Raw genomic sequence first — 13,822 nt, 5'->3', positions numbered from 1 at the left:
TGTAAAACTAATTAATTGTCCACTGTCTCTACAGATTTTAATCTGTGCAAATCAGAATACAATCAATGATAATATTCTTAGTGCTATCTACCTACGTCATTCAATTTCATTGATATTGCGGATTAAGCAAGAAGAATCTCACAGTTTACGAAATATTTAACTTTATTTCAAACACAGGACTACTCTCACTAGTTATGATCAAAATGTATGTAAATAAATTTGTGTAAACAACAAAACACAGAAATATACCTTGTTGTTGCCGATTGATCCAGGCCCGAGATAACTGCAGAGCCAGTGATGTGTTTATTGTTTGTACATCGCCTTTGAGACCAATACTCAACTGGAGACCATCACAGTCATACTCACTAAGAGGAGGCACCTCCCAGAGTGGACACTACAATAAAAATTCAAATCATGAACAAATTTGTAGCTTACAAATACAATATCATAAGCAATTCTATAGTGTATTTTTATCTTTCATTATTTTTATTTATTTGGGAATCCTCAACTTAAGCCCTTGAGGGGACATCACCTATGTAAGTATCTTTAAATTGTATGTCTCAAAAATGGTTTTCTCAAATAAAAACAAATTTAGTTTTTAAGTGACGCTACAGTAAATGCTCGATTTTTACATTTTCTACAGTGTCAAAAACTCGAGAACAGATTTAGCTCCATATTTGATCCTAACTGCATTGAACTTTGGACAGGGCCACCCCTCAGTGTGCTTCTGGCGACTGGGGTGCTGTGCAGCAATCAGTCTCATTACTTTAGAAACAAACACTGTAACAATAATTACAGTTATTTATTCTATAAAACAGCAGCAACATAACAATAACGACAATAAATATTAATAAATTCAAATCAAAACAAATCTCAAAAAGTGCATAGTTTTCTAATAACTATGAAAAACATTACAAGGATAACAACAAATGAGAATTAAGGAAAACAAAAACACTAGCAATTACTAGTGTAAAATAATTATCACAGCATGCGGTGCGTGTATATGGATGTACGTGTGTATTTAATGTAGGGGGATCAGCAGACGATTCCTGAATGGGCCTCTTTTCATATGAAAGAGGTCCAAATCCTCGGAGATAGAGTTCGCCCACTCCTACATCCTTAGCAGAGGACTGTTCCTGGCATAGTTCGTTAAGACGACTGGTTTAGCAAAGAATGCGAGACTCTGAATGAATTCTCTAGAGAAGGTCGGAGCAGTCCACCTTGGAGTTAACTAAGTGGTGTAAGAACATGATGTCCTGAACTGTACATCTTTTCTCAAAGGATAACAGATTGAGAAGAATGGACAGTATCAAGCAAGAGTGTGTTGGTGTGCCCAAGATGGGTACCCACCAGGTGGAAGAAACAATTTTGAACCTTTTCAAGATCAGATTTTAGGTAGGCCTGATGAGAAGCCTAGACGATACTACAGTACACCACCTGAGGTCTGAAACGAAGAGTAGAGCAGCTTCAGAAAACATATGCTTTTGAATTTTCTATGGAGGCGATGCTTGAGACCACTGCGAAGGCAGTGCACTGATGCAGGCAGCATGAACTTGGTGTTCCCAGTTCGTAGATTTTACAAAATGACATACAGGTCCCTTACTTCTGATGTATGCTTGAGGATAGCATCGTTATAATCACACTGATAAGGGCTAATATTGAGATGGAAGGTAATGCATAGGCATTTGTCTTTGTTTAAGGACATCGAGTTAGTACCACACCATTCCACAATACAATCCAGTCCAGCTGGAAGAAGGTCACAGTTACTAGCTGAACAAATTTTCTCATAAAGTTGGATCTCATCAACGAAAAATAAGTACTTATAACGCAGCTGGTTTGTGACATCATTAATAAATATGTTGAACAGGTAAGGATCCTTACATCCAATATAGATCCTTGTGGTTTTGAATGAGCAAGAGAGAGTTTCATTAAAGAGAGCTTGTAGTGTCCTATCATGTAAGTACCTAGAGATCCAGTCAAGCAATTTGCTGGCAAATCTACATGTTTCTTTCTTAACAACAGTATATGACTTATATGATTGAAAACCTCGGCAAAATCAAGTTCGATAGCATCGACCTGGGAGCACTCAACGAAGGCATCAAATATGTCAGACTGGAAGGTCAACAAGTTTGTGGCTTAAGAACACCCACGCATAAATCCATGTTGATGAAAAGTAATTTGATGAGAAAAGGAAAAGTGTGTCCTATTGAGGAAGACCTTTTCGAATATAGTTTGGTGATAACTGAAATTATAACAATGGGGCGGTAATTCTTCACATTATTAACTGGACCCTTTATGAGAATAGGAGCAACGAAATTTCTTTTAATGACATTAGGAAATATGCCATCTGATAAAGATTTATTGAGTATCCTAGTGAGAGGATATTCTATCAGTTGACAGCAGTATTTCAGACGCTGGGGAATAGACTCAGACCCACAACCCTTGGACTCATCTAAAACTTTGATAGCCTTGTGTACTTCAGATAAGTCTAACGTAACAGATGATACTAAGCAGGGAACTTATATTGACAACAGTTTAAGATGAAGATATGAATATTGTACCTTTTTCTCTACAGCACGCTGGTTTAACACTTCTAAAGCTGGCGTTAACTGAGGGCTCGTGAACGCTGGTGTTCCCAACTTCATGATCCCACCTTTCTGCCAAGCAATTTCTTCAATAGTATTCCCCAACAGACTCGTGTGGTCTAATCCAAGGGAGGTGATACCCACTACAGCAGGTTTTCTGTAATCATTTCCTTTATAAATGGTTTCTATAAATAATAATGATTTTGTTAAGACATGTATAATAACAACTTTTACTATGCTATTTATATATCTGTAAATTTTACAACTAAACTTTATAATTTCAATAAATTTTTAATAAAGTGTCTTATATATGAAATGAAATCCAATCTATTACAGATAGATTACTCAGACGTGAAACGGTTCGCGCATGGAGGGGTGTGGAGTTTGAGGAGATGGGTGGGGCGGGGTGGGTAAGAGGAGCGGAACGACAGGTGCGGCCGGCAGCTACTAGCACTACTGCAGACATTGGGCTGATACACGTGTCTAGGCATTGTACTCCCTTAAAATTACACGACTCCAAGATATTGCTGGTTAACAAAATAAAATATTACTATGAATAAATATTTAATGAATAATAAAAACTTATGAATCTTCACTACCAGCATGGAGAACAATCACCACCGTTTCCCTTTACTTATTGGGTTCTTTAAACCTTTGGTTTCACTTTCTGTCCAAGTCTTGGAGACCGCAGAAGAGCTGTGAAAATAAGTTTCATCCATATATACAATGTTATGCCCTGCTTCACGAAACTCTTGAATTTTCCTCAAATAATTTAACCTCAATTCCGAATATCTGACTTTTCTACGAGGAGTTTCAGATTATTTTCTGCCCTCTTCCACTTGAAACCTACGTCCAGAATAATTTTTCTTAAACTAGATACACTCCCTTGATATTGTATTCTTTCTTTCACTGCCCTTAAAATACCCTTTAATGTTGGACTTTCCTCTTCTGTTACGTGAAAACTCGTTTATCACTCTTCTTAGTAAGCATTTATTAAAATCATCGAAATCACTCTTTTCCTTTTTTCTTGGCCTTCTTTTATGGGGAGTGGTGAATTTCTTTGTTTCTCCAGGGGAATTTTCACTTTCTTTTAAAACTCTATACACGGTACTTGATGATTTCCCACAAGCATCTGCCACTTTTAGTCTGAGCTGTTTTCCTGACATTCCGGGGTAGTGTTTCTGCATATAATTGTAAACGTTGTATATTATTTCGCATGCTTGACTGTGAATAACAGGTTTTTTTACAGGTTAAGAAACCGAAGCACCTGCGTTGTCCATTGTAACAACTGATACGTATGTTTTCAGTCACGCTAATAGACACTTCACTCGTAGAGCAGATAGAACTGACTGACAGCGCTGCACGGTGAGCGGGCCGGGCCGCGCATATGCGCGCGCAGCGACATCTGTCCACTGCACATCCAAGGACCGTTTTCACGTCTAAGTAATCTAAGAGTACTGATAATTTAGCTTTATCTTATACATAAAATTCTCGTGTCACAATGTTGGTTACCTTACTCCTCCAAAACGGCTTTACCGATTTTTACCAAATTCTATATGCAAACTCAGTAGGTCTGAGAATCGGCTATTATCTATTTTTCATACCCCGAAGTGTTCAGAGTGGCCACTAACTAAATTTAGAAGATCACAGTTTTCAAAGCACCTACATATTGGTATTTAACTGCAAATACGAAACATTTACGATTGTTATTTAGCCAAACACTATTTGAAGGCAATAAGTTAAGATGTATATTTGTGTTTAAAATGAATTATCTATGGTTGAACTTAAAGCTCTAATTTTAGACCACTTTATAATAAAGTACATGTACGTGTACCTTGCGTCTTTTTTAATTTTGTTGTTTATCGCAGGATACCTCAGCCTACAAAACAATTTAAATCTTCTATCATTCAACTTTTAAATATCAGCAGTAATTACCATCATTAATAAGTAATTTGTATTATTTATTAAATGTTACTTGAATTATTGTGTCTGTAAAATTAACTTGATTTTTTATTCACCCATAAACTATTCAAACAACTGAAATTTTGACATGTAGATTCTAAAGGTCTCTGGGATGAATATATGCATATTCTTATTTCTAAAATCCCTCCAGGCTATGCCCCACTGGTCTTTAAAGTAGCAACATAATCCCTCTAAAGTTCTGAAATATTAAGTAAAAGAGCATTTCTAATGTTATCAACTGTTCTGTGTAAACATTGTTTATTATTTTAAATTTGTTTACACTTATAGTGAGTGAAAATATTTTTAACTTCGTTTTAAAACTTCGTTGTTTTAGACTTCAGCGATTAGGTGAGAACTGTGCTGGACTGTGCTTTTGTACTAATGTACTAATTCCAGCTCTAAATGTTCTAGAATATAACCAATGTTTTTCAGTTAAAAAGGAAACAAACGAGTAGTATCTTTGTTAACGTACTTTTAGCTGTGCATTTTAATCAAATATTAAGTATTAGTTCTAAAAGATAATGTTACTATCTAACAAAGTAAATTAGAATAGCCATAAATATAAAATGTTAACGTATTTTCTTGATCGTGGCAACAAGGAAATCTCAACATTGGCGTCAGAAATAAAATTCACTCAAACCAGTAATGGTCATACACGTCCAGAACCTACTAAATTATGTGCAAAGGAGTGGGTAACTGCTAGAAGTGCAGATATAAGAGACAATGTAGTCTGACATGTACTTTACATTTAAACACTGTTATTAAACCTAAATTATTTGTCTTTTTATCAAAGTGGTGTTATCAGAGCTGTGTGTATATATATATATATATATATATATATATATGTTATCTTAGAGCAGTTTCAATAGAAAACTAAAATTTTCTGATGTACAATATTTCGTTGTAATTAACAACTTCATCAAGTACACTTTTAACCCTCCAAGTGGTGAGATGCTGAGCATCTATTAAATCTCGTTCGCGAGTGGCAGAGACGCTCTAGTGTCTATTAATGTAAGCCTCTTTTGATCCGCTATTTCTGATGTTATGCCGCGACTTAAACGCTATATATTAGGTATGGTTAGAAAGACCAGATTCCAAATTTTATTTTGATATACTATATAGATATGCTGGCACTAATGGAACCCTTACAAACGGTCCATCCACCAACAGAAACTACCTCCTGGACCAAAAGAAGATCTTACTCACGGGATTGCTCATGTACCAGACTTTGTGCAGTGTCAGTGTTACAACCAATCCAAGCTAAGTGTTTCATATAATTACCATTCTATTCTGTGTGTTATGTAGTTTAAATTGATACATGATATGTCTTACCTATATAATTCACAGTATTTTATATAAATTTTCGGTACTTTGGGATTATACCGACCACACCAGTATGAAGAACACAAAAATAGAAATTTATAGAAACAAACATGATAGAACGAAAAAACAACTCTTCAATTACAAAATTACAAACTTACAAGCATTTCCAGGTATTGTGATCGGTATTGTTGTCGCTGTTATCTTATCTTTCTCGAGAATCCTGATTACGGCAGGCCGCGCGGCATCACGTGATTTGCACGGTACATAATTGCCTTTCCATTTCAATTCAATTTATATTTCTGATTAGCCCCTCTAGAATTTGATATTTTACTGATAGGTACTATCTCGAGGGATGTTTTTCTTTCGTCGACATCAGCGCGGGGCAGCACCGAAGGTGCTGTCGAAGCCCGCGCTGATGGCCGGAGGCACTCGCATTTTGGGTGGCGGAATGTGATCAAGAATAAAAACAAGTTTTGAGTGTTTTTTTAATAAAGAGTTTAGTTTGGTAAATGTTTGTTTTTGTTAAATTTTTGTGTTTGGAGAAATGTAGAGGTAAAACACGAAAGTACAACAAAGCGATGCACCAGCTGAACGGGCGGCGAGGCTCTGCAATCACGTTATCTACTAGACGCTCGACTTTGACCTCTGTCTGAGGATGGGGAGGGGTTTGCGATAAGACAATTCCTGTTTTATACTGACGAAATAGTCTTCTAACGCTAATCTAGTAATCAGTAGAAGCAAAATGTTAAATAACGATTCATGTCTGGGTGTGGTCGGTATAATCCCAAAGTACCAAATTTTCTTTTGTGAACATACAAAACCAGTAAAAATGTCCTGCCACTTGGAGAAAAAAGTATTGCTACTCAGAGGGTTAAAACATACACAGAATAAAATAAACAAACAAAAGAAGAAACACCTGATAATAAACATTCTAAATGTAATTACAATTTTGACATGTAAACAAGTTTTGATTAGTTGTTAATTTAACAATAATAACATAATATAATATAATTTTGAATTTAGGTAAATTTGTATATCAGAATCTAATTATTCAAGTGGAAAACAATAATTTAGCGAATGTTAAGTCCATATGGTTGTTTCGATTTTAATATAAGTTGGTGTGCCAATTCATTATTCCTTAAATTTAAATCATTTTGAGAGCTGTTTTCACAAGGTGTAATTTTTCTTATGGCTTTGAGTTTATAACAACCCTCAATGCTTTTCTTATGGTGAATAGCGTGTAAGGCTACTGGTTTTTTGTCGTCTTTGTGAGTGATAGAAAAACGGTGACAGGTCATTCTTACCCGCAAAGAATTTGAGGTTTGCCCAATGTAGCCCTTGGGACAAAACCTACAAGTTAGCTGGTAAATTGAATTGTTGAGGTACAGTCCAATTTACCAGCTATTGGATAGGTTTTGTTAGTGACGCTACTTTGGAATTGATCGGTCTTATCCATAATTTTGCAAATACCACAACGTGGTTTATTACATGGTTCACAGCCAAAAGATAAATTTTCATAATTTTTTCCAACTTTAATTTCGGGCCTTACAAGCATATTCTTCAAATTTTTAGGTCTCTTAAATACTATTCTAGGTGGCCTGGACACCTGGAATTAACTGGAATTTCTCACTTAAGGGCGAGTTTTTAAAATTTCATAGCCAATTTTCATAACTTTATTGAATTTGTGCAAACCAGGATAAACTTTTGTTATAAATTTAGGATCATTTTGGAAGTGATTTGGAATATTTGTAACCTTTTTTTGGTGTCTGAGCTGCCGGTTCAACAGTTTTTTAGGGTATTCCCTGTTAGAAAAAGCTTTAGTAAGTTTGCTTTTGTAAATTTTGAAATCGTAAGCGTTTGTACATAAGGATTCGGCTCTAATTGAAAGACTTTTTGGAATGGACTTTTTTACATGATTTGGATGGCAGCTACATGTCATGTAAATCACCATTATGTATGGTAATGTAAGTAATTAATTTTATTAGTACCCTTAACATGTATTTTGGTTTTTAAAATACGATTTTTTAGAAAAACCTCAACATCCAAAAAAGTGACGATTTAGTGATTAATATTCCAATTAAAGTTAATACATGAAAATTTATTTAAACTATCAAGGAAATGATGAAGTTTCTCTAACCCATGATTCCAGACTACAAAAATGTCATCTATAAATCTTAGCTACAATAAAGAAAGGAAATTTTGAGTTTTAAGACAATTTTGTTCTACAAATCCCATAAAAAGGTTACTTTAACGTAAAATCAATTAAACTATTTCATTCAAAATTTCAGAAATTTTTAAATCTTGATTTTCAAATGCTAACTTTATTTGTAATTTCAAAGTACATGGAAGCTTAGAAAATAGCACCTTCTCTATTAATCTCTTTGCTCTAGGTTTTTGATATCGGAAGTATCTATGTAATGTTGAATGATCTGTAAAAAAGAAGTACCCATTTACCTAATTAATAGTATTTGATTTTCATGGCATAATTTTCTTATGACGTATAAATGTACCAGTCTAGGAAAGAAGTTTTAAATATTTTATTTTATTTAAAAACTTTATCTGTGGTTATTTAAGTTTTTTATATGGTTTTTTTACTACATCACTATACAAATGGATGTAGTATTTGGATTAACCATTTAAGTATAGTTATGAAATTAATTTCTGTTCAATAACATCAAAGTATAAAATATCTGAAAACTAATAAGTTGTGGTAAAAGCTGATTGTTTTAACCTTTTTAAAGCTAACTGAGGATAAATATTTACTCTTCATAACAATAAAAACACTTTGAACAGCTTCAAAACACAATGTTTTTAAAGCCGCTTTAATTTTTTAAAGTTGCACTCAGTTTCTAATAAAAATTAACACAGTTAAATTTTTTTTTACTAATTTAATTACACACATATTCAATACCTTCAATGTGATTTATAAATTCCTACTGTTACAACTCTCACTTGAATATATTTGTGCAGTCCAGTTCTCCACCGATTCCGACTTCAATGATTGCTACATCAACTTTTTCTGCTGCAAAAACGTTGAGTGCCATAACAGTCAAAAACTTGAAATATGAGGGCATGTCATTTGCGTGTTCCTGAAACAAAATTAAATTTCCAAATTTGAGGTTTTTAAAATCAGCCAATTAATTAAAAAACCAAGTTTTTTGTATTAACCAATAATATTTATGAATGAATAAGGACATTATCACTAACTTAAAAGACTACTACAATGAGAACTCAATAAACCATTCTTACAAAAAAAATCCAAATTCCAATTTGTACAATACTTATAGAATGATGATTTTAATTGTTGGCATTTTATTATGTATGGTTATTTAAATTAATTTGTTTATAATTTCTGCATGTGTTTAGTGTTGTATGTAGAGTGCATGGTCCAATCCTGAACTAATGCACACAGTTTTTAATTCTCAGTCAAATCTTTATTTTCTTAGATGTAGTCCTTTACAAAATGCTGGTTAGTGTTTTTTTTAATACCTGCAGGAATGTTAAGTTTTATTTATATTTTTAGTGTATGACATGATGTACATTTATTGGTGCAAGGACTCTAATAATTATTAAATGCAGCTAAGTTTCTTTAGTTGAATGTTGTTTCCCCTACACATAGCCTATTACAATCAACGAACTATACTACTGGAACGCGCACACTGCCCATAAGCCACATGTTGTGTTTTCCGGTCGCACACAGCTGTGCGTTTCAGGTGTATCCATGGACTTGCAGGCGCACTTAAAGTGGGCAAGAACTCACCGAGTTGTGCGACGATCAAAGGACGATACGGCATCACGCTTTTTCATGCCGAAACAAAAAATATTGTTGTTATTTGCATTGTTTGGCAACTCTTCCTGTTTATTACGTCAAGACGTCTAATATGAGCAACTCAACTAGTTTGTTTTCTGTTTATTTGTCAATGTTAGTAATGTTTGTTATTTCGTGATATGGTGAAGAGTTGCTCTGCGTACAACTGCACGTCCAGATGGACTAAAGACAACCACATTTCTTTTCACAAGTAAGTTCTTACTGTGTCAATCATGTCAATATTTATTTGCAACTTCCAAAAGAGTAATTCTCACCAATATTATCTTCTGTATTGCCAAATTATTAACTGGGTTACCCAAATAATTAAAAGTACGGTAAGACTGTTAATGAGTAAATTAACCTAATAAGCTATCGTTTTTTAATCATGAACAATAATTATATAGTTGAGTAAAACATGCTTCTCACTCAATTATTTCATCCGCATTGATCCATGATATCAATGTTGGTCGTTATAGCACTTATAAATGCATAAACTTATAAATCATTGCTAAAAACAATATCTACTGACCTACTCTACTTTATAATTATTGGATCTTTGTGATTTTCAGCTACATGTATTTTATTATTTGTTAATTTTCTTGTTTTAGCTTTCCATTGAATGACGACAATTTATTAAAAAAGTGGATTAATGTGACAAAGAGAAAAAAATGTTAAGCCAACAAAACATACTTTTTTATGCAGTAAACATTTTACCAAACATGATTACCATTTAATTTTCCCTGACACACTAAGAACATGTCTAAAAAATGAAGCAGTTCCAACATTTGTTTATTTTCCATGTCATATGCAACAGCCATTAGAGTTTGTACATTTTATGCAGTTTTACTTTGAAATAAAATACTATCAATAAAAAAGTTGTTTTTCACCTGGAAAATATTTAAACGTCTGTAATCTTCGTTTCCGACTTCATAAGTAAAATACCAAATCAAAATCTCAGTTATTTTGATATTGTACAAAAATCTGTTTTTTTTTTTTTAACTTAAAATAAAAATCTACGGCAAAAAGCAGTTATTTTGTTATTTTATTTAATAATAAATAAATTGTGGTATCTAACAATATTATTAAGTCTAGAAGGCGTTTTAAAGTGATGTTAAACCATTACTATAATGCCAGCCATATGGGCGGAGTGAGTGAGTTCTTGCCCATTTCCAGCGCCTGCAGACTCGGAACGCAGCACAGGATTTCAGCTCGGTTTCTCTGGCCCAGAGCGCGTTCCATTAGTATAATTCGTTGATTACAATTTGTAGGTCAGCTGAATAAATCATTTGAATCATTATGTTTATAATACTTTAAAGAATTTAGAAGATCCATTATCTTGAAACCTCACAAGCATTTAATGCTCATAACCATGTAAGAGGTTTATAAAGGTATGGATTCAGTTGATTGTACTTAATTTGAAATTATGGTATTTATCATATTTACTATTAATGTGACTTGAGTTTTATGGTGGAAACGGTTAATTGAATGTGATGAGTCTGGAATCTGACTCCAGATACTGCACTAAGAAGGTGAACTAGAGCTAAACTCAATATTCACCTCATTCATGTTATTGTGCCTTCTCAAAACTTTGTGTGGCCACTATTTTCAAACCTTACAAGGTATAAAAAATCACAAAAAACACTGTTCTAATGACATCTGTGAAAAATGCTTTTCAATTCTGCTCTAAAATACATAACATTTGTACCTTTTAGGCTATCTCAAACTTTTTCACAACATAGACCAAAAATGAATTTATATTTAATATAGTAAACACATTTTCTAGCAATTTCAGTTGTAAGAATTGTTTATATCTCTTATGACTTTAAGATGGAAGCCCTTCTACATTTAAAAAAGGAATGATTATATGTCAATTTTTAAGTATGTCACTAGCATCTTCCGATTTAAAAATTATTTTTTACATATTAATTTTAATTTTGATTGTAAATTAGACATTTTGAACCTGTGTGTTATTACCAGCCTTAAATTTGTTTATTAAAATCAAAAACATTTGTTTGTCCATTCATAGAAATATTAAACGAATTAATAGAATCTCAAAACAGTTCTAGTTGGGTCTCCTTTTATCTCTTCTGTTTATCAATGACCTTTCTGTCTTCTCCTATTAAACAACGTGTTACCGATATGTTAGGACTTATCTTATTGCTTTATGATGATACTACTTTCTGATTATAAAGTTTAGATGCCTGAATTTGAAAGTTAACCAAAATCTAACTCGTGCAGCTACAATAAAGGGAGGAACATTGAAATTTGGCTTGTTAATTTCTGCTTTGAGATATATAAAGGGAACTATACACAAACAATAACTTCCAGTTTTAATGTGGGTGATAACAAAAAACGAGTACTGGTATTTAGCATTTTTCACACAACTGTAACTTTGAAAATTCATAACTCAGAGACTTATGATCCAATTAAGACCAAATTTATTATTCAAGATATGTAGGTACAGGTGTACTGTGTTTGAGTATATAATTTTAATTACATGTAAAAGTTATTAAATGAAGATGGTAACAAAAATGAAACTGACAGCCTACCAAGTGATAGGCTTCAACAACGCTCTTCCAAATTCCATGGTTGGCCATGCACCATCATAGAACTCATTCATGTGTATCTAGAAATAAAGTTTCATGTAACATTTTAAATCTATATATGAAATATTTTTCAAGATATCTTGCTACATGAATCATTCACATTTTTGTTCATTAAATTGGGTACCATATTAGTGTATAAGTAATAGAAATCTACACACCAAGTCAACATAAAATTATAATTATGTGTTGGAATAGCTAGGCTATAAATCTTTAATACCATATATGTTAAAATCTCCTATGATTCTACTGAATTTGTTTAAAAATGTATTTATTCTTATAATTTCTTGTTGCCATTATGGTTACCCATAAGACCAATGAAAAAATATTTAATAATGATCAGTCAAATCCCACGAACTGAGATGCAACATCATCAAACTCAGAGTTTCTATTATAGAATTGAAGTTTAATGCACAATTTAGAGTCCATAGGTCAGTTGAGATATTGAGCTCTACTAATACTCAACACAGTAAAACAAAAGTGTTTATAAAAACAATGTTTCAAAAAATGTTTAAATAACACATTTTTATAAAAATATTTATATTTGTCCAATTTAAACTTTCTTTGTATTTTTAAGATTTATATTTATCTAATAGAACGAAATTTCAGGATTAACATAACATAAAAATGTTGGGATTGTATGTCAGCTTTAATTTATATTGGGCTTTCAAAAAGTATTTGGTTTTTGTCAAGTGATTATAGTTGTTGGTATTTGTAATTTTTTTAATTTTTACAAATTTTTTTATATTTTCTTATTGAGTGCTAAGTTGTGACTACTGAAGATCTACTTTGCCAAAAGGATACTTTCAAATTAATGAAATTACCTGTGTCTGATGAGATTTGTAAACTTTGTATGAAAAGTAAATAAAGGAGGAAACTTCTTGTAAATCTCATGAAACTCAAAGACGTTGTAGGTTATTTCTTTATTGAATAATTTTTAAGAAATGTGTTAAACTACTTAATAGTTTTCTTTTTGTACCTTAAACTTGGTTGTCTTATTGAATTTGTTTTTGCTGTTTTTTTTCTTTACAGAGAGAGGTTTGTAGAGCTTATACTTTTTTATGCAAAAAAAATTATTTTTAGTGTTCTTTTAAAATTTTTGTTATTTTTTAATATTATCTACTAAGTTACTTTCACTATCCGTGTCATCATCACGTCAATGAAGTAAATCGTCTACTTGTGCATTGTATATTTCTATGATAAAGTGAACACTACAATAAATACTCCGGGTTACATACAACAACGACACAAGGTAGCTGTCTGCACTGTGTGACTACAGCGAACTCATTTAGAAGCAAACACTCATGACAGAGGACCCAGCAAGTGCTGACATCTAGTAAAAAATTCCAGACCTACATGCACAATGCACGGTTGACATACAAATGCTTCTTGTGCAATATTACAACATACAACAGAATAAAACAGGAACAATATTACAATGCGTAATATTACGTAAGTACAGTAGAGTCCCGTTAATCCGACCTAATTGGGACCGAGCCCTATTCGGATTATGTGATTGTTCGGATTATCCAGAATTACAG

At 32.8% G+C, this 13,822-nt stretch overlaps 1 protein-coding gene across 1 annotated transcript in view; it reads right to left on the bottom strand.

The window, feature by feature from the left end:
• Window positions 1-249: 249 nt before the first annotated feature.
• LOC124371112 (folylpolyglutamate synthase, mitochondrial-like) overlaps window positions 250-13,822 on the bottom strand; it is a gene marked incomplete at its 3' end in the record, with an annotated part of 34,335 nt that continues 20,762 nt past the window's right edge. The window contains 3 exon segments of the mRNA XM_046829426.1: window positions 250-394; window positions 2,562-2,742; window positions 8,823-8,959. Coding sequence (XP_046685382.1) covers window positions 250-394; window positions 2,562-2,742; window positions 8,823-8,959 — 463 coding nt within the window.

This window comes from Homalodisca vitripennis, unplaced genomic scaffold (assembly GCF_021130785.1).
Source record: "Homalodisca vitripennis isolate AUS2020 unplaced genomic scaffold, UT_GWSS_2.1 ScUCBcl_909;HRSCAF=3852, whole genome shotgun sequence".
NCBI classification, from domain to species: Eukaryota; Metazoa; Arthropoda; class Insecta; order Hemiptera; family Cicadellidae; genus Homalodisca; species Homalodisca vitripennis.
The sequence above is the reverse complement of the archived record's forward strand: the minus strand, read 5'-3'. Positions and strand labels throughout refer to the sequence as shown.